The sequence below is a fragment of the Tiliqua scincoides genome, chromosome 7 (assembly GCF_035046505.1).
Source record: "Tiliqua scincoides isolate rTilSci1 chromosome 7, rTilSci1.hap2, whole genome shotgun sequence".
Classification (NCBI taxonomy): domain Eukaryota; kingdom Metazoa; phylum Chordata; class Lepidosauria; order Squamata; family Scincidae; genus Tiliqua; species Tiliqua scincoides.
In genome coordinates, this window is record NC_089827.1 from 70,620,355 (window position 1) to 70,640,179 (window position 19,825).

Here is a 19,825-nt window from a genome sequence, read left to right on the forward strand (position 1 = left end):
AGAACCCATCCACACCTAAAAAAAGACTGCTGTGAACTCAAATATGAACATGCTTACACGGGAATGAGGGTATCCACTCACTGCTGAGCTGATTTTGCTCTCCCTTCCCACTTCTTAAGTACCCCTCTCCAAAAAGCAATCAGAGGAGATGTAGTCCCTGAATAGAAAGCTATACCAACCAATTCAAACCCAAGTACTAAGTCGCATTTTTGTTAAATTAACATGCCAGGTAATTAGACCTACTATGGACATTCAAGCAGTTTATGCATGTTTATATGGACCTTATAAGCTAGGATACTAATACATGAAGTGTTTGCAATACACAAGACAGTATGTTCGTTTTCATACCCCTCACAATTCTGTCTGCCTTTCCGTTTCATTCTATTCTCTTTTTTCTCCCTCCCTCTCTGTTCTTGTGTGTTTCTCACATCAAAACAGAAAGGGAAAAAAGAGTGGAGCTGGTTCCCCCTCATTACACCCTCTTCAGCCCAAGGGTTAAAAAAAGCCTCTAAATGTTCACCTCTCCACTTGTGTTTAATTTTGATTGCAATACTTTATGAAGAACCTTATCACAGAAGAAAGGTTGATAACTTTTACTGCAGTTTTATGAAAAGTAAATAGGGTTTCAGATATTTAGTCTTTTAGACCAAAGACAACCACCTTTTCCTTTCAATCTTTATCTCTTTTATATGTCTTGTCCCAATTGGCTTAGTATGACTTCCTTTCTTCACTCATGCCGGTGGTGGACTCTGTAGATCCTTCATCATGGAGGCAGGGCTTACGTAAAACTGGCATTGTTCTTGTACCCTGTAAAGGTGAAAAGTCGCTGGTGAGGGCACTGTGTGTGTGTCTGGTGTATGGGTTTTTTTTCTGGTTGCAAAATAACCAATTTTAATTTAGAAGTTGACACTGCAGTTGCATGATTTTAGACTGTCATCTTTGCATCTCATTGTTAGTGTGTAGTTGCAATGTTTAAACCTAACCTTAGAAAAATTGACCTTTTTTACCATTTGTTTGAGATTTCTTTTTAATAAGCTCATTAACTTTCCCCAGAAATTGTTTGAGGTTATGCTTCCGTCTCCATGAATGTACACAATATATCTGCAGAAAATTAATTTTGAAGTATCTCATGACACTTGGAATTTCAGAATTAAAAATGCTGAGAATGTGTTTATCTCTGTCATCTCATGTCTGTATGTTCCCACATTTTCAGTGATCAAGCAAAACCACCATGTGGACACTTCTGAGCTTTGACAGGAGCAGAGTTGTGCTTTCACCTGTTTTTGCTGTCCCCTAGCTGTGTTTCCCTCAAAGGTGTCTGATCTGGGGTAAAACGAATGCCTTTATTTTCTGCCACAAAGTGCAGCAGCAGGCAGGCAATTCTTTTTGCTGCACTTTGTGGCAGGTTTAGTAGGTTCAGGCTCCAATTCTGTATGCACTTTCCTGGGAATAAGCCCTACTGAACACAATGGATTGACTTTTGAGTCAACTTGTATAGGATTACCCTGTTAGGTTCTTTCTCCTCAGGTAGTTATTATCTTTCAAATAAGTATGTAATACCTCTCAGGTTTTGATCCCAAAGGATTCCCATCTTTTTAAAGATTAAATTAATTGGGTAGTTAATATGGTATTCATAACAGCAGCTGGAAACTGCTTAAACACCTGGAAGTTCTGGAAGTGATGTGTGCTTTAAAAAGTGTATACACTGTGGGGATGAAATCCCTTTGTCTCTATCCTTTTTGGGAAGGTAATAATGCCAGTCTTGTTTATGTGAAATAACAAGTTGTCTTCAAAAATTTTAGCTTGCCCCAGAGATGTTTATTGGGAGAGTGAGTTTGGCAGCTGTGCCTTTCTTTTCCTTGCCTGTATTAACAGCTTCAGCAGCAGTCCTTAAAGCGCTGTTAATGTTCTTACTGGGGATTTTATTTGTTTAAGCATTTTTTTATCATCATAGGATCAATTCCTGAAGCATTCTAAAGGGGGCAAAAGATGTCTGGTAGGAGTCCACTACTGGGAATGTTCTTGGTATTTCAGGTCTGCGGAAGTGCAGCAACAAAAAAAAAAGGAAAACCTTGCAAACCTGACACACATTTGTATAAATTCCAGGTCATTGGTGATGGCCAGACAAGTAGTTTAAGACATAGCTGCCATAATGTTGACTCTGGCGTGTTATGTCAGGGATTTATTAAGAAGGTTTGATAGAATTGAGCATCTTGGGTCAGAGCGAAACTCTAGAAAAGTGCACTAGTAAACAAATAAACCATTATTGCCACTAAGTATGAAGATTTGGGATGAACCACTGCAGCAGCCATCTGAATTAGCCCCCAGATAATCTGTGATAGCAAAGTTTTAAGTACCTCTGAACTATGCTTCACAAGCGGCAATTGCTGTATTGGCCTAAAAGTTAATTCAGGTCAAACAGGGCATTTCGAAGTAGTGAAATGAAATGAATTTGGGTGAAATGAAACTAATTACATGAAATTAGGTGCTGATACTTATCACCAACACCTAAAAAAACTAAAGGCAATGAAGCTTTGCTTCTGAGATGATGTTAGGATTTAACAAAAATAAATAATAAAAGTGTGGATTAAAGCATTGGAGCATGTTGCTTTTTACCTCAGATCTAGAGTCCATGTTGGATCCGTCTTTACTAGACAAAGTAAACTAGTACCAGCCTCCCAAATATGGGACTTCAGAGACCATGAAGGAGAAAACAGTGTTCCTTGCCTGTAACTGTGTTCGCCAAGTCTCTTCCTTTATCTTCCATATCCTACCTTCCTTTGCTATGCTGCAAGTTGTATGAAAAATTCTTTCATTTGTCTTTTCTAGAAGGCGCTAGTCCCCCAGTTCATGCACTTAAGGGGAGATACTGTCGGCGAGGGGTGGGGGAGGCAGAGGCATACTCCATTCCTGTCAGAGTTTTAGAATGTCTTCTTTTGTGGTTTATGCATGTACACTCCCAAATGTACACTCTGAGAGGTAAGATTTACAGAAAAGCAACCCTGTGTCTTACAGTTTCCAACTTCAACAAAGGTTTCTCCCAAAGAAGAGGAGAGAAAAGATGAATCTCCTGCTTCTTGGAGACTAGGTCTTCGAAAGACAGGGAGTTATGGGGCTCTGGCAGAGATTACAGCTAGTAAAGAAACTCAGAAAGAAAAGGATTCAACAGGAGTTATGCGTTCAGCTTCAAGCCCAAGATTGTCCTCTTCACTAGACAACAAAGACAAGGTAAACCTTTTTTCTTAGAACATAGAATTTAGAACATAACTAAGTTGTGGTTGGTAGCAAAGATAAGAACAGGGCTATATGTATTCTGTTACCTGCCAAAATGAAAATTTTGGTATTGAACAGTGAATTCACCATTTTGAGACTCTTTTTAATAGTTTCTTCTCTTAAGGCTGTGCACATCATTTGGTGATGTCTGGGAAGCCCAGGTCTTGAGTAGGTAATGCACTGTGAGAAAGATTTCCAGTAGGCTGTATCTGCAAGTTCATGTTTCTGTCTCTGTTGAATGGGTTTGGAGCAGTTTCCTAGGGAAAAGCTGTAGTTCAAATAATGGTGCAGCATTTTTACCATCCTTAAAAGAGAATACAACAGGGAGTCTTTGTTATTTGTGCAAGGCCTTTCCTTCTGCTTTCTTTGTTCGCAAAGCAATGTCTTTCACTTCCAATAGGCTTCAGAAATGGGGAGGGCATGACACATGTTGATTTCCTGAACACCTCATGTAGGAAGCATAGTTCTGTATAATTACAAGGTTTTTGTTTTGGTCTCTATAATTTTAATTCAGGTTTGACAACTAATTATTTGTTTTCTCAAATTCCAGTTTTTTTTTTAGTTTTTTAATAGAGAAATCTTCAGAGATTCAGTGGCAAAACCCCACTTTTAAAGTTTTATTGTTTTATGTTTAGAAATAAAACATGAGCTAGGCCCAAGTACTGCTTATATCTTAAGCCCTTTTGGGACAGAGGCTTTCATTCTTCTGTTATGTGAACTTCTTTGAGAGTGTGTTTGTTGAAATGCAATATATAAATATTCTAACTAATAAATGAATACAAAAAGTAGGAAATGTTAAAATTGTTCAATTTCAACAGCATGATTGTAGCACTATGGTATGTACAATTTGATTGAAACAAGTTATAAGATTTCCAGCACTGACATAAAGGCAATGCAACTCTGAGGTAAGGGAACAAACGTTCCCTTACTTTGAGGAGGGCTCCGTGAGTGACACCCAACTGCAGGATGCAGCACACGTCCCATTGGCACCGCTATGCCAGTACTGGAAAGCACTGACATAAGGGGTTAGGATTGCACCCTTAATGTGCAGTATGTCCATCTGGAATTAGAATCAGGATGATGTACTGTATTCCTTTTAAAAAAATTCTCTGGTTCTTGTTGCAGGAGAAAGATGCAAAAGGAGCCAGACTTGCATACGTTGCACCTACAATTCCAAGACGACTGGCCAGTACATCTGACATTGAAGAGAAAGAAAACAGAGATACATCAAGCAGTTTAATACGTGGCAGTGGCTCTTATACAAGAAGAAAATGGGAAGAAGATTCAAAGAAAAATATCTCAAATGAAGGATCAGCACCTCTAAACACCAGCTATCAAAGAAGGTAAGGGTTTGGTTCTTGGAAAATCAGTTACAGTGTTTGAGTATGAAAGTACATTTTGAAAGTGCTGCTGCTGCTCCAGGAGTGTGTGATCATGCAGCACAAACCTGCAGTTTCCGTCAGAGGGTGGTGTGCATATATCTAGAATGAATGTAAAGGGACCAACTTCAGGTATTCTAATGGCACTCCATAGTGGGTGGGTGCTAATTGGAATTCACTAAGTCCCCCACATGCGTACTGGTTCCATTCTGGAGGTCTGTCCAGAGCACAGAATACGCATGGGTCAAAACAGCTGGCTTATGGCATCTTACGCTACCATGCCTGCACAAACACCGCATGGATAAACTGCACCAGTGCAGAAGTGTCAGTGCAAACATCCTTAATGTAGACATCTGTAATTGAGAGACCCATATTCAAAAGCAAATGTAGATAAGGTTTGCTATTATCCATTTTTCTTCTTTAAGACATTCAGAGCCATTGCTCAGTGTATAATACTGCTTAACACTTATTAGAGATCTTAATGTTGTCCTTAATAATCCAGTAGTATCCCCATCTTGCAGCCAGGGAGCTTAAACTGAGAGGGAGCGGCTTGCCTAAGGCCACCTAACAACTTCATGACAGAGACGAATTAAAAGCAATTCTAATTTGTAGATCAGTCTTTGCCATTATGGCATAATGTACTAGCATAATGTAGTACACTACCATAATGTAGTGTAGTTTCTTTTAAAAAAAGAAAAAAACTTTCAATAGTGCATGATCTGAAAATAACAAAAGCTGTTTTATGACAACACTAGTATTTCATTGGTGCTAAACATTTGCTTGAACAGTAAGGTCTAGCCTAGACGCCTTTAAAAGGGGATTGGACGAGTTTCTGGAGGAAAAATCCATTATGGGGTACAAGCCATGATGTGTATGCGCAACCTCCTGATTTTAGGAATGGGTTAAGTCAGAATGCCAGATGTAGGGGAGAGCACCAGGATGAGGTCTCTTGTTATCTGGTGTGCTCCCTGGGGCATTTGGTAGGCCGCTGTGAGATACAGGAAGCTGGACTAGATGGGCCTATGGCCTGATCCAGTGGGGCTGTTCTTATGTTCTTATGTAAGGTCAAATTGAAGGAGTGGGGGGAAACATTAATAGAAATTAAAGGTTTATCTTCTGTACCTACCATACTCAATGCATTTCTCAGCCTTAATTATTCCCTTGCAAGTTTTTGTAAAGTGTAAACTGTGGCATTGTGTGGGCCAACTTTATCCTGGTTTCATTGATTGGGAAATGGAAATTAAATGCACCTATTTATTTTCATAGGTAAAAAATATCACTGTCGTTAGTTCTGTAGTTTCTGCTTTCATTTTATTCCTGTCCTGCCAATGGGAAGGGTTGATTTTTTTTTTCCTTTGCAACTGATGTCATGCCCAAATCAGCCCCCAAAGGTTGCTACTTTTATGACTGACTTTGGGCATATTGTTGTCAACCCAAGATTAGTAACGTACTGTACTCTTTTTGTTCAGATGAGGGGAGAAAAACCCATCAGTGTGATGGACAGAAGACTGTCCTGCCCCCTTCCGTTTCTTCTCTCTGATGTATTGCTCCCTCCCCCTGGTTCTTCCAGCCCCAACCCAGTCTTGCTGAGCTTAGTTACAAGGAGCATTTCTTCACCCTCCCACCCTTGTAGGGGGTGAATGAGGAAAAGCAGCTGTTAGGCTGGCTTGCTCCCTGGCACCATCAGCATTGTCACAGTGGGCCCATGGGAGCAAAACCATTAGGGGCTGCTTGTTATAGTTACTTATAGATTACTAATAAAAATCTAAAGTTGCGTAATGACTATAGCCTTGATTCTATATGCAACTCCTGTATAACGTTAAGAAAAACAGTCATTGTATGATTCTAGATTTTCTTAGTTGTCTACCGTCTACTGCAATTTACTCAGCAGCTCCCTTGGAACCAAATTTGTTGCGTGGACCATTGAATGGGCCCCTCAACCCATGCCATGGGCCCGTGCTCTTCAGGTCATGTTGTGAGGCCTATGATTCTGTTACATAAGTGATGGGATGTCGTTACACCAAAGCAAATGGTTGTATAAGTTTGTAAGCAGATAGCTTGCATTTTATCTTGAGATTAAGTTTAAAGCTCAGTAGTCACTTATGGAAAGGGTAAAATGTAGATTCAGTTGCTGCAACGGTGCTGCTCTTGTTTTACAAAAATCTGAGCTATTCATTGGATGGACGTTTATACTGTATATGGAGGAGTGAAGTGATGACAAAGTGATCATTTATCATGTTGTGTTTCTGTACGCTTGAACACATTTTCAGTGGTTCCTTCGGTAGAAGACAAGACGAGTTGATTAGTTCTAATGTCCCAACTATTACATCAGTATCAACAGTTACCTCTCCAGCTGGTCTTCAGAAAAGCCTGCTTTCCAGCACTAGCACTGCTACAAAGGTTACAATGGGTTCAGCAACAGCAGGCGTACCAAGCAGGTGAGGATGTAGGTGTGCTTTGTGTTAAGTCCACTGTGTGCTTATGTATGTGCATGCATTTTTGTGTAGAAGGTACTGGGCTCTGGATTTTTTTCATTTTCCTGTTGAATGTGGTCATTATGCAATTTGGCTCAAATTTGGAGATGTCTTGCAACATAAAGTTATATCTGTGCATGGCTATAAAGAAGGGCAACCATCTAGTACTTGGTGGGTGGGGTAAAAATCTAGTTTAAGCTTGCTAAGCTTATTGTTTATAATCAAGCTCACTTGGAACCATTTAAATACAATGGCCTTCTCAAATTTATATGTCAAAAAAATCCATCCCTTTGTATCACACTGTTCTAGTAAAAGTGCTTTCATTGTTTAGCTGTTCCTTTTCTCTTTTTGTGTTGCTGCTATGATGCTATAGTACCTCAAATCGTTTATGGGCTGAGGATAGTACTGAGAGAGACAAGGACAATGTTCCTACCGCAGTGACCGTTCCTGTTGCACCATCAGTTGTAAATACTACGACTACTACCACAGCCTTGACTACAACCACTTCTGGCACTGTGTCCACAACTTCAGAGGTCAGGGAGAGACGCAGGTGTGTAAAAGTTCTGAGAATACTTCTCTTGGGCAAAGTGATTTGTAGGAAGAGGGGAACAAATGCCTGTTCACTAAATATGCATTGATACAACATGTTAAACCTTGATCACATTGTAATGTATGTGATGGAAAACCTGTACTTCCTTGTGGCCTCAGTGGAAAGTCTCAGCTTCCTACACAAGATCCTCTCTGCACACTGGTTTCCAAAACTCCCATTACTCTTCTTTTTTTTAAAAAAAAAAAAAAAAAAAAGAGTGTTGTGTACATGTTCAGTGACTCTGGCACATGTGTGCCCTTTTGTTATCTGAAAGCATTGAGGAGTGCTCTTTTTTCCCCCATGAAACATGAGAACTGAAGAAGTTATGATCTTTTCAGATTGGAATAAGTTTTTACAAACAACATTCTGGTTGTCAAGGAAATAGGATACATCTTTAAAACATCTCCATCCTCAGCAAAGTCAGGTTATTCAGAAAATATTTGAGAGCACCTTTTCTTGTACCTTTTTGTTTTCATGTGAATTTGTTTTCCTGTGGAAACTTGAGGAAATTGCTGTGGTTTGAACTTGCAGTGTGTATCACCCCTCAATCAGAAATGTGTGAAAACTACTTTTACAAGTTTCAAATTGTAAAATGCAAAGCATGTTTTGCATATATATGTAGAATTACCAATGTATACTTCTATAACAGTTCTTTGAAAAGTTCATTCATAAAGCCCTGAAAAATGTAATGCACAGTTTCAAAACTTCCTTTACAGATAGATTAGGTGGACAGAAAAGGTGGCAAGCACATTTAGCACATCTCCTTAGCAAGCAACTTTCCATAGATAGGCAAGGAAACTGTGAGTCCAGGTGGGGTATAAATGTAATAAAATAAATTCACAACAGCCCACAGTGTCTTCTGACTGAAGGGAGCATTAAGGTTTGTCAAGAAATTCTTAGGTTCCTGTTTTCACAAGCAAACTCTCAGTATGTTTCCCCTCCTAAATATCACTAGGGAGAGAAAGAACTGCAATCTTGGTGGAAAGATAAGACGAGAGAATCTGAATTTAGAATGTACTTGTCTGAATTGTCAGACCTACCTTCCGTTTAGGTATATTGAACAAAGATACCTAATACCCTTGTGTTTCGTACATCTGAAGCCACAGGTTCTTGCCTATGAAAGTTTATGCTTTAAACCCCTAACATTTTTAGGTGCCATGGGACACTACTTTTTCGTTCTGTTCTGGAACAAAGTAACTAGGATTGCTTCTAGGATTATATTCCAGATTTAAAATCAGTTTAACATCATTGTCACAATGCATATCTTACACTTTGAAGAAATTTCACACCTGAAAATGTTAGAAGGGCAAAAAGGAATACTAGGAAATAGAGTTTCTCCCAAGGCATTTTCAGGACAATTCAGCTTACAAGGCAGTATGGCAAAACCTCCATCTAAAAAATAAAACTGAGTTATTGTATGTTGTTCCTAGAATTTAGGTACAACCTATATGAAATGACTAAATTGTAATATGAACTTTTATCAAAACTCTAGTATGGTTAAAAAAGCCTGAGAGGAGCTGAGAAAGCAAGGAAGTTCAAAATTCAGGCATTCAGTTTGTCCTTCACTGTCACCAGTCCGTCAGGGTGTTGCATGTGTGTTGCACAGGATGAAATAACACATTTGAATTTATTTTTATGCTCTAAATACCTTTATTTTCTTATTTTATTTTTTTGTACTGTCCCAAAGGTATGCAGTTTTAGAATAGTGTTCTATGTACGTATGCAGTGTTTTTGTGAATTTGTCACACTTGCTTAGGGATAATATGGGTTGACAAGAATTCCTGCTTCCAAGAATATGTGTACAGTTTCCATTTGTTTGTTTTTGAGGATATGCCAGTTTTGAATTATCTTTTATAATTGTCATAGGTTGCATGATACTGACATTACTCTGTACTGAATTTTACAATAGTACTAAATTGGAAGCTTTTATAGCTTTCTCTGGTCGTTTTAAGATGCCTGCACTGAATGTAGGTTAAACTGAAATAGCCTGGCATGGGAGAACTCTCAGAAACCTGACTGTGAAATGAGTAACTTATTGTACTCATACCTATCAAGGAATACTGCAGTTGACTTTGGCCATTCTTTTACTGGGTAACTTGAGACTTTTTTTATATTCAGGTTTTCGAGTATTTGATATCTTTTTTATTATTCCTTAGCTTTTTCTTAATGCAGGCTTTCAAAAAAAATGGATGTCTGTTTGGTGTTCTGTGTTTCTCCTTTCCCTAAACTTTCAGTCTCCAGTTTTATCCATCTATTTTGGAAACATTCCTCGAGCCTTGTATGTTAGCTGCTGTGCTTCCACAATTACAGTGCAGAAAGGGCACAAATCTGTCTGTCTGTTCTTGTGTGAGTAGCTGACAATTTACCAGGTGAACTGGAACCCATTTTCTAAATCTTATAAGCCCCTCTTTCAGCATAGCAGCTCAGGTCACAAAGCAGTTTTTTGAAAAGTCCAGTATAATGTATGTATTGCTGGATTTTTAAATGATTTGAACTTGACTTGTTGAAAAATAGTCAATATGATTTGGGTAAGACTGGAATCAAGAAAACAGTGCAGTAACATGTGAAATAGATTTGTGTTTGCCCATAGTATTCACATTGGTACTTCAGCTCGCCAACAAAGTGAGTACAGTGACTCCCTTCTATTTATTTTTGTTAAATGGTTTTAATCATACCAATAGCTTGCTTTAATAGCTATTATTTGTGTGTGTTAAAAACAAGGTATATGGCATGTGTAGTGTTGGAGGCCATGAGTGCTGTATTCCTTTCCTCCTATTTTAGTAGACTTGATAGTACAAATGTTGTGTTTAATGTAGTTTTGTGAAGCACTTCAACTTTATTTTAAATATGATGTTTACTAAAAAGTGGTTGTCCTCATCAACTAATTTATTGTTGGACTAGTGATAGAAAAAGTGATAGGAATTCTGGGAGTTTGTCTTTATATCAGCAATTTGCCTGTGTGTGTGGACTCACTGCTAGCTTCTATGTTGCACACCAACTCCACAAGCACCGTCATGTATTCAAGTTAGACACTGACAAAGGAGATAATGCCTTACAGAGGACTGAATTTAGTCCTTAAGTTGACAGTTATTGATCTGTAGACCAGGGGAGGGCAAACTTTCAACTTTAGAGATCCTAGACCTTTAACAATGGTGTAGAAGAGAGAATTTCAGCAGGTGTGGCTTGTCATTTGTGAGTCTATACTAGTCCATTCTCTCTCTATATATTCTAGTCTGTACTGTTGAGCTGCTATTGTTATGTAATAGTATTACCTATTACATGATGAGTATTACATGATGAGCCTCCAAGTACTGCTTTGTACAGGAAAAGTATGGGCAGTGGCCTTGTTCTCATGAAGTAACCACCTCATTGTGATAGAAGGGACTACTAGAATTGCTCTTTTTGCCGCCCATCTGTATTGAATATTCGCTTGGTTGGGAAGCTTCCATCGCTGCTTTTTCTGTCATGTTTTCTCCAAAAGTTTGACTGACTTTACAGTTGTTATTAATGAGTAAATCTTTAAATCTAGGTCATACCTCACTCCAGTTCGAGATGAAGAATCTGAATCCCAAAGAAAAGCTAGATCCAGACAAGCAAGGCAGTCAAGAAGATCGACACAGGTAAAGCGGTTTTATATGCTACATTTAAGATTACATTTAGTCCCAGTGCACTGGTGGTGTGAAACCTATGAATAGTGTTCATAGAAGACGAGTGATATTACTTATTTTTGTTAACCCCAATATACAAGCATGTTTTTCAAGTGTATGGGAGAAGAGATGGACTTTCTGCAGGTTTCACAAATGTACTTTCTAGGTTACCACTGCCAAGAGTATTTATTTTGGTAAGATTAGTCCATCCTCCTCCTGACCCCAGATGAGAGGGTGGAGTGCCTAGTGCTTTCTGTTGCTCTCTGAGGCTCAGCGCAAGATCTGTGAGATTCTTCTGCTCTGGGGGTGAGAGCAGGGTCTTGCCCCATAGATCTCTGAAACTCATAACATCATCTTCAAGATTCCACATCTCTATCTCAAGGGAGGGACAGATTCAGTGACAAATCCAATTCTAGGTGGCAACTGCTCAAAATTTGTGGAGTTCTCGAACTGTGCCCTTTGCCAGGGCATCAAATTTCAAACACCTTTTTGTAGCATAGACTGTTCTGAGACTCCTTTCAAGTATTGTGGCCCCTAACAGTGCTGCATGGGATCATATGGTGTTGTGTTTTGGTTTTTGCATTTTAGGGAGTGCACTCGTAAAACTTTGAGCTTTCCTATGAAATTAGAAAAGGCAAGTTTTTTTTTTGAAAAAAAAAATATATGCTTGTTTAGGAGGCCAGTGGTAACAACCAGTATCTTGCATTGAACCTGGAAAGAGATGGGGAGCCGGTATAACTTCCACCAGATTTGAGTTTTGTGTTCTAGGAATGAGATCCCTACCAATAGTCTGGCTGTAGCCTTCTGCCCCAATTGAAGTTTCCAAATACTCTACAAGAGCTGACCCACCTAGGGGGATCCAGATGAGCGTTGACCTTAGCATGGATGAATGGTTTATAAAAGACCATTAGGCTTTAATAAATACTGTTTAACTATCAAATCTACTTAAAACAGGACAATAGAAACTGATAAGTGTATGCTTTTTGTGCCATTGGGCTCTTTTGCAGGGTGTGACATTGACTGATCTTCAAGAAGCTGAAAAAACTATTGGTAGAAGTCGTACTACACGAACTAGAGAACAAGAGAATGAAGAAAAAGAAAAGGAAGAAAAAGAAAAACAGGACAAAGAAAAACAAGAGGAAAAAAAGGAATCTGAAACTAAAGATGATGATTATAGGCAAAAATATACACGGACCATAGATGAGGTATTTCATGTTTTTTGGGGGGGCTTGGTAATGAATCTGTAGGGATTTTAAAACTGAATTAAATGGTTTGCTACTTGATTAAAATGATTTAATCTGTAGGTATATGCTTTTCTCCATTTCAAAACTGTCATTTGTTTCTTTTTGAATAGCCATATAATCGCTATAGAACTACTTCATCAACTTCATCGACAGCCACATCTTCTAGTTCTCTTTCTTCTTCAAGCCAACTAAACAGACCAAACAGCCTTATAGGTATAACTTCTGCTTATTCCAGAAGTAGTGCAAAGGAAAATGAGAGAGGTAAGGCTATTGTGTGATTTTCTTCTTTCTTTACTTTCTCTATCAGTGAAACCATTGTTCCTTAAAGGACGCTATGGTAGATCTTAGTGAGTAATAATCGATATCAAACTTAGCAACTCTCATCACTACCACTACTTCTCTAGGATCACAATTTCCTCAAAAGCCTTCTTCAGGAATTTTTTTAAAAAGTCCTTTCATAGGACAGTCCTAGAAAAGCCTAAAGTAATTTTTGAGTTTCCAGAATGCGTTCCAAATTTTTAATTTTGAGGAATGGGTTGAATTTTGAGAAAAATAATGCTTAAAGTATGGTCATGTATGAGTATTTGCTTCACCTTAACCTAGATTCATTTTGCAGCCCTGACGACTGGAGCAGTGAAATAAACAAGTCCCTGGATGTTTGATTTCTTATGTTAATTGAAGGGTAAACACATCAGTAAAGTGCATGATAGCAAAGGAATGCTATATGCTTGTGCAGCCCTGCTTTATAACTTTTGTAGAAGTTAATGAAAGCATTTTGAAAGTGAGCAGTCAAAATTTGAAAGTTAAAACTTGATCTTGCTGACGTGTTACTTTAAATCTGATTTTACAGATAGATCTTTGCCATGGTCTGAAAATTGCTGGATTCAATTAAATGCATTGCCGTCATTTTTTTTTTTACTAGTTAAATACAAATGTTTTTCCAAAAGGGTCTGTTGCACGCTCAATTATTGATGCTTCTGGCTAAACAAATACTTATCTCAATTAGTGTGCTATGGATGCTTTGATAAATATGTGTTTGTAGATGTAATGTGTGCAGATATGTTAGATGTTGGGGTTTTTTGGTTAAAAAAATTTATATACCACACTGAAATTCTATTTTGGCTAAGGATGAGCTAGAAATGATGGGGTCAAGTATAAGGAGAAATAGTGGCATATTAAAATTAAAACATTAAATATAAAGTTATGTTTTTTCATAAATTTGGACATTTGATGTTTTGCTTTAGAAGCTACAGAAAGAGTATGAACTTCATTAAAGTATTAAATCATTGCTGTTTAAATAGAAGCAGGGAAGAAAGAAGAAGAAAAGGAAGAAGATAAATCACAGTCAAAATCAATAAGGGAAAGGAGACGGCCAAGAGAAAAACGAAGGTCCACAGGAGTTTCTTTTTGGACTCAAGATGTAAGTGAGAAACTGCTAAATAGATCTGTATTCAGAAACGGTTTGTGGATGATTGAAGCACTAAGTATTTGGTCCAGTGGGTCTTGTTTTTTGTACTACCACACATGTGACAAACTGAAAAAATCTGCCCATGGTTTCCAGATTGTGGATTCACATTTTTAAATACAGGTAATACGGCAGGGCCTGTATCTGCGGATTCTGTATTCATGGTTTCAGTTATCAACAGATGCCCCCCTCACATCCATTAGCTTGTTTAAAGACTTAGGGTGCAATCCTGACCCCTTATTTCGGTGCTTTCCAGCACTGGCATAGCGATGCCAATGGGACGTGTGCTGCGTCCTGCAGTTGGGTGTCACTCGCGGAGGCCTCCTCAAAGTCAGGGAATGTTTGTTCCCTTACCACAGAGCTGCATTGCCCTTATGTCAGTGCTGGAAAGCACTGACATAAAGGGTTAGGATTGCGCCCTTACCCAGGCAAAAACTCTTGCTTAACCCATGCCACTCTAAGCTTAGAAGCTCATAGCAACTCCTGACAGTCAGGTCACTTGAGAAAAGGAGATCAAAGTCAACAGGAAGCAGTTAACTTCAGTTAGTTATTTTCAAGTGATAAGGCTGCCGGCAAGCAGCTTGAAGGTCTCTGTAAATTTCTAAGCTTATAGTGACTTAGTTTAAGCAAAAATAGTTGCCTGGGTAAGTGTTTAAACACATTAATGGGCACATGGGGGCCACATGGGGACAGGTATCTCCATATCCGCAGTATCCATGGGGAGCTGGAGCCTGTCCCTCGAGGATACAGGGGCATGCGTGTACTGAATGCAGGAAGCATCTTAAAGTAACGTGTGGGGGTTATGCACATTTGTTCAGATACATAGTCTTTTTTCATAGATTACACAGGCCTACAAAATTGAGTGTCAGAAATGTTTTTCCCAAACTTTATGGTGGTTTTATATGAATCTGGGGTGCTGATTCCAAAAATGGCATCCGTTTTGCCCTGTCACATCTAGTTTTGGAGACATGGCATAGCCTCTTTAGTGAATGGTTCAAGCAGCTTCCTCATGAGGAAGCCTACACCATGGCTTCCTCATGAGGAAGCTGCTTGAATCATTCACTAAAGAGGCTATGCCATGTCTCCAAAACTAGACGTGATAGGGCAAAATGGATGCCATTTTTGGAATCGGCACCCCAAATATACTCAGGAATTGTTGTAACATTTAAGGAAGCTAAATGTGTGTTGGCCTGTGTTATCATAGATCAGGGCTTCTCAAACTGGCAGGTCATGACCCACCAACCTGGGAAGCTTTGTCTCTGGTCCCTTAAGGGGCAGGGAAGGCAGCAACATGATTCTGAGGATTGCACTGCTGCCAGCAACAAAGGGTTCATACAGTTATCTACAGCCAGCTCCAGGGAGCCTGCAGATCCCTCTTCAGGGCTCCCCAAGCCTCCAAAGTTGGAGGGGAAAAAAACCCACTTCTGGTATAATGACAAAAACGGGAAAGTGGGTTTTTCTTAACTTATTTCAGAAGTTTGGAGGCTTGGAGAGTTTTGCAGAGGGGTCTGCAGGCTTCTCGAACCCCCTCAGGAGGCTGGAACTGGCTGTAGGGAAGTGTTCGAATCCCTTCCTTGCCCTGGCAATGGCGCGATCCGCTGGGGACTGTGTAACTGCCTTTTCTCCTCCCCCATAATGACTTACTTGATTCTCAAACTTCTGAGAGTTTGAGAACCGCTTCTGTAGATCATTATGTGCTACAAAGTATGAACACAGTGTAATAAGGCTACTTACTTTCTTTACTGCCATCTTCTTAGGAAGGTTTTTTGAGTCTCTCTTGGCCCCCCATCCCTTGCACAAAGCTGCTTCTGGGGGTTGGGATTCTCAGGAATTATGTGGACTTCAGCTCAGGAACTATAGTGTAAGAGGGAAAATTTTTGAAAGCAGCTCGTTAATACTTTATTCTTAGAGAACTGTTATGTAGTCTGCAAGTAGCCGTAATGTGTGACACATACATTAGGATAGTTGTCTCTGTTGCTTGCTTTCTCTTTTTGATGGTTAAGAAGACCTGGCTAATGAGATGTCAGGTCTTGCAAAATCTTTTAATAGTTTTTTCTCTAAGCTAAAATAAAATAGGAGATAAACTCACACAAATCAGAAAACGGCTCCCAAAGAAACAAGAGATTTGGGTTCATGGCCTGTTTTCCAATATTAGAAAAGATAAGCAATACTAATCAAGTTGCCGGTTTGTTAACGTACATTAATACCCCCCAAAATAAGAGGGGTGCTGAGACTAGAGCTTGCCAAGTTAGTATATACTGGTATATTACATATATACAAAGTTCAGTAAAAGAAAATGTTCACTTCTCTGCGCTTTTTGTCTGGCCATTACTATTATTCTTTTCATTTCATGACTACTGTTGAAAATAATTTTGTTATGGGGCACTAAAAATGTACAGGCCCCAGGTGTCAGGTGACTTTGGTATGCCACTGTACTCATTTAAATGGGTTTTTCCTTTCAGAGTGATGAAAATGAACAGGAGCACCCGTCTGACTCGGAAGAGGGCACCAATAAAAAAGAATCACAGGTAACACTTAAATTTATTTCATTTTTCTCTCTTGAAATTGATTGTGTTTTGCAGTTACAAAAGAGAATTTTATCCCCTTGTTTGCAGACTTGGAGTAAAAACAAACTAATAAGCAGGAAACACATGAACATTTTAGTTCAGCTTCCCATAACTATACTCCATTCTGAAGTTCAGCCCCAACTGATCCTCTTCTGTTGCACATTCTATTCTTTTCCACATACCGCTCCTTGACTGTTCGCTTAACCTTGCATGCTGCACTCCCCCAATGCTACAGATAGTTTGCTTGTAAAAACAATAACCTCCACTATTCCATGCTGTATGTGCTGGATTCTGTCTAGGTATCAGAAATGGCTTTTTATCATGGATGAGTAATAGATTAATGGAGGTCACGTTCTTGCACTGCATTTTGATGTGAAGCTATTTTTCTATGTCTGTTTGATGCCACATATGTTTAAATGACTTGTGCTTGTAGTTGCCATGATAACTCCAGCCTTCAGTCATCCTAGTAGGATACTGGATCTGATTATTGGAGTATATTCAGATCAAATAAAAACATAAAAATAAAGCTTTGGGGTGACTTTGCCGTATTCACAAAGTAGTTTATAGGAGTTGGATTAGATATAGAATGTTTAAAGGATAGAAAAGCAGAAACTTTGACTGTATTCCTGTACCCACATACCTGGAAGGAAGTCCCACTGAACTTAGTGGGTCTTAATTCTGTTTAGATCAGCGGTTCCCAAACTGGTGGGTCACAGCCCACGGTCGTTCATCCTTAAGGGGAGTGGCCCAGGAATGAGTCCCTAATGGCACCTGCCACTCACAGTGCTGTGGGGATCCACGGCCATATAGACATTTGAAGCACTGGAATTGAGTTCCGATGAGTGATCGGAGCTCAGTGCTGCAGTGGGGAGGCTCATGGAGTGTGCTGTGAGCCTCCAGGAGGCTTCACGACCCCCTCCCGGGACATTTACATGTCCCTGGGTCTCTGCAGCGTGGAAATCACTGTGGCACCATCGGAGCCCCTCCCAGTGCTCCCACCCCATCCCTGCAACAACTTAGTGTCGGTCCCAAAGTCTGAGTAAGACTTTTGGAAATTACTGGTGTAGACCTTTAGGGGTTAAATAACTGCCTTGGGAGAGGAGTGAGTTTCAACTGGAAAATATTGTAGAGGTAAAAGTTCATATATTTTTACCTATCTCTTTCTCTGTCAGAATTTTCTATAGATTTTTTTAAGGACTATGCGGATTATGTTGGGGCTCCAAAGAATGATGTAATCAGTTCTATATACAAGCAGGATTTTTCCCCCACACAAGTCACTCCTTGAAGGGAAATAAAAGCTTGTTGCAAACCACTTTTGAAATGGACTTGGAGAAACAGTTTCATATATAACTTGGAAATGTGCTGTCTAAAGTTATTCTGAGCCTGTCCAAGCCCATGTCACACTTGAAATGGGCACTTGGACTTTGGTTGTCTGCTTCCATCAGATTATTCTGTGTTCCATGTGTCATCTTGTTATACTAATGTAAATGATATAGGATTATCAGAACCCTTGGTTTAAGGAGTAATTGGCTATTGTGCTGTGAATAATTTGCTTATTAAATGCAATAATCCAAATACAATCCTCTAAAATGGCTTTATTTCTTCCTCTTTCAGAGTGACAGCCTTTCAAGGTATGTATAATCTTTGTCTTTGGATCTCTTTATGATGTATAGTATAAAATTTTGTAATACTGCTCATGCAGTGAGAGGTTGGACATGCTTGTAGGGTGGAAGATGCACCTTGCTAATGACGCAGGACAGAACTCTTATGTCCCCAAATAAACATTGAAACTGTAGAAGCTAGCATCCAATTCAAGTATTACAGTGGGATTGCTGTTATGTAGAGCATCTGCATGGCATTTGGATGTCCTGGTCAAATGCAGATTTCCTTGGATTATGTAATTATCTTTACCAAAACCAAGTACAAATGATTGTCAAAGTACAGTTTATTTCAAATGTCTACAATGAGTAGTAGAAAGAAATGGGAACAGAAGAGTTTTTGCTTAGAAGAATAGCAGCACTCTTAGCATGTTGAAAACATGTCACTGGCCACTTAAATTCTGCTAAGTGAGCACACATGTATCTAGCAAATAACTGAGAAACAACAATGCATGTTTACGATATGAAAGTAAGATGTGCACAGAACTGCAAGTGTGTTATTGGTCTTGCTCTTCCATACATGAGTACTGTGTTGGGCAAGGCTGTAGCAGTTGCCCACCTGAGTATAGGAACAATCATATTGAATGTGCTGGAAACACATAAAGAACTGTGATTGGCTTTCCAAAGAGTGAAAGTGGTGTTCTCCAACAATAGGAAACAATCTTTTTATTTATTTTGCTGTTGAAAAGCAGTATATAAATAATTGGCAGTAAAATCATCAATAGGGAAAAAAAACTAAGAAGAAACAACAATGTTAGGAAAAGCATGCATAATTTTAACTTGCCCATTTTAACTTGTCACCCCAAATGCACAAAGTGCATTATTGGAAAGTATATTCAGATCAAATAAAAACATGAAAATAAACCTTTGTTTATTGCCTGGAAGTGCCAGGCTTCGCAGGAAAGTGAGTCACATTGAGTATGCACTGCTGATGAGAGTCCTGTTCTATGTTCCTTTCTTTCATTTTGACAGAGTGGCAGGATACATGGTTGGGCTGTAGGTTTATTTGGAAAGGCATAGTCCTTCAGAGACCATGACCCCACATTACTTAGGTCTTCAGGGGTGATAATCAACCCCTTGAACTGTTCCAGAAGCAAATAGGAAGCTAATGCAGGTGTTCTAATATTCCCCGGGGGGGGGGGGGAGGCATGTCCGTGGATCCAGTATCCCCAGTTAACACATTTGCAGCCGCTGAGGATTTACCCAGTCCTCATAATGCCTTTTAAAGGCATTAAAATGTCACTACTGGTTTAACACACACAAAAAACCTGCAAGTAGCATTTTTTTCTGCCTGCATGGCCATTTGGAGGCCTGCAGAAGCAACAGGCAAGCGTGCATGGCTTCTGTGGGGCTCTGAAGAGCCTCTGGGGGCAAGGGGAACAGAGCTGCCCTCAACTACCAACACCCAAGGTTCACAGGGGGACATCCTGCATATTTGTGATTTCAGGTATCTGCAGGGGAACCCCCCTGAATGGAATGGAACCCCCCCAGTTACTGGGGCCTCCCTGTAGTACTGTCTATGGTAGTCA

At 39.4% G+C, this 19,825-nt stretch overlaps 1 protein-coding gene across 7 annotated transcripts in view; it reads left to right on the forward strand.

Annotated features, from left to right (window-relative positions):
• The window catches only part of PPP1R12A (protein phosphatase 1 regulatory subunit 12A), a 123,725-nt gene that overhangs the window by 89,157 nt on the left and 14,743 nt on the right, over positions 1-19,825 (forward strand). For 3 of the 7 annotated variants that reach the window (XM_066633087.1, XM_066633088.1, XM_066633089.1), the window contains exons 10-20: positions 713-829; positions 3,016-3,228; positions 4,399-4,616; positions 6,923-7,090; positions 7,500-7,676; positions 11,245-11,335; positions 12,370-12,567; positions 12,717-12,867; positions 13,908-14,026; positions 16,534-16,599; positions 18,253-18,269. In XM_066633087.1, the coding sequence (XP_066489184.1) occupies positions 713-829; positions 3,016-3,228; positions 4,399-4,616; positions 6,923-7,090; positions 7,500-7,676; positions 11,245-11,335; positions 12,370-12,567; positions 12,717-12,867; positions 13,908-14,026; positions 16,534-16,599; positions 18,253-18,269 (1,535 nt within the window). The remainder of the gene's footprint in view (positions 1-712; positions 830-3,015; positions 3,229-4,398; positions 4,617-6,922; positions 7,091-7,499; positions 7,677-11,244; positions 11,336-12,369; positions 12,568-12,716; positions 12,868-13,907; positions 14,027-16,533; positions 16,600-18,252; positions 18,270-19,825) is intronic. The other 4 variants (XM_066633090.1, XM_066633092.1, XM_066633091.1 and 1 more) reach the window with 3 other exon arrangements.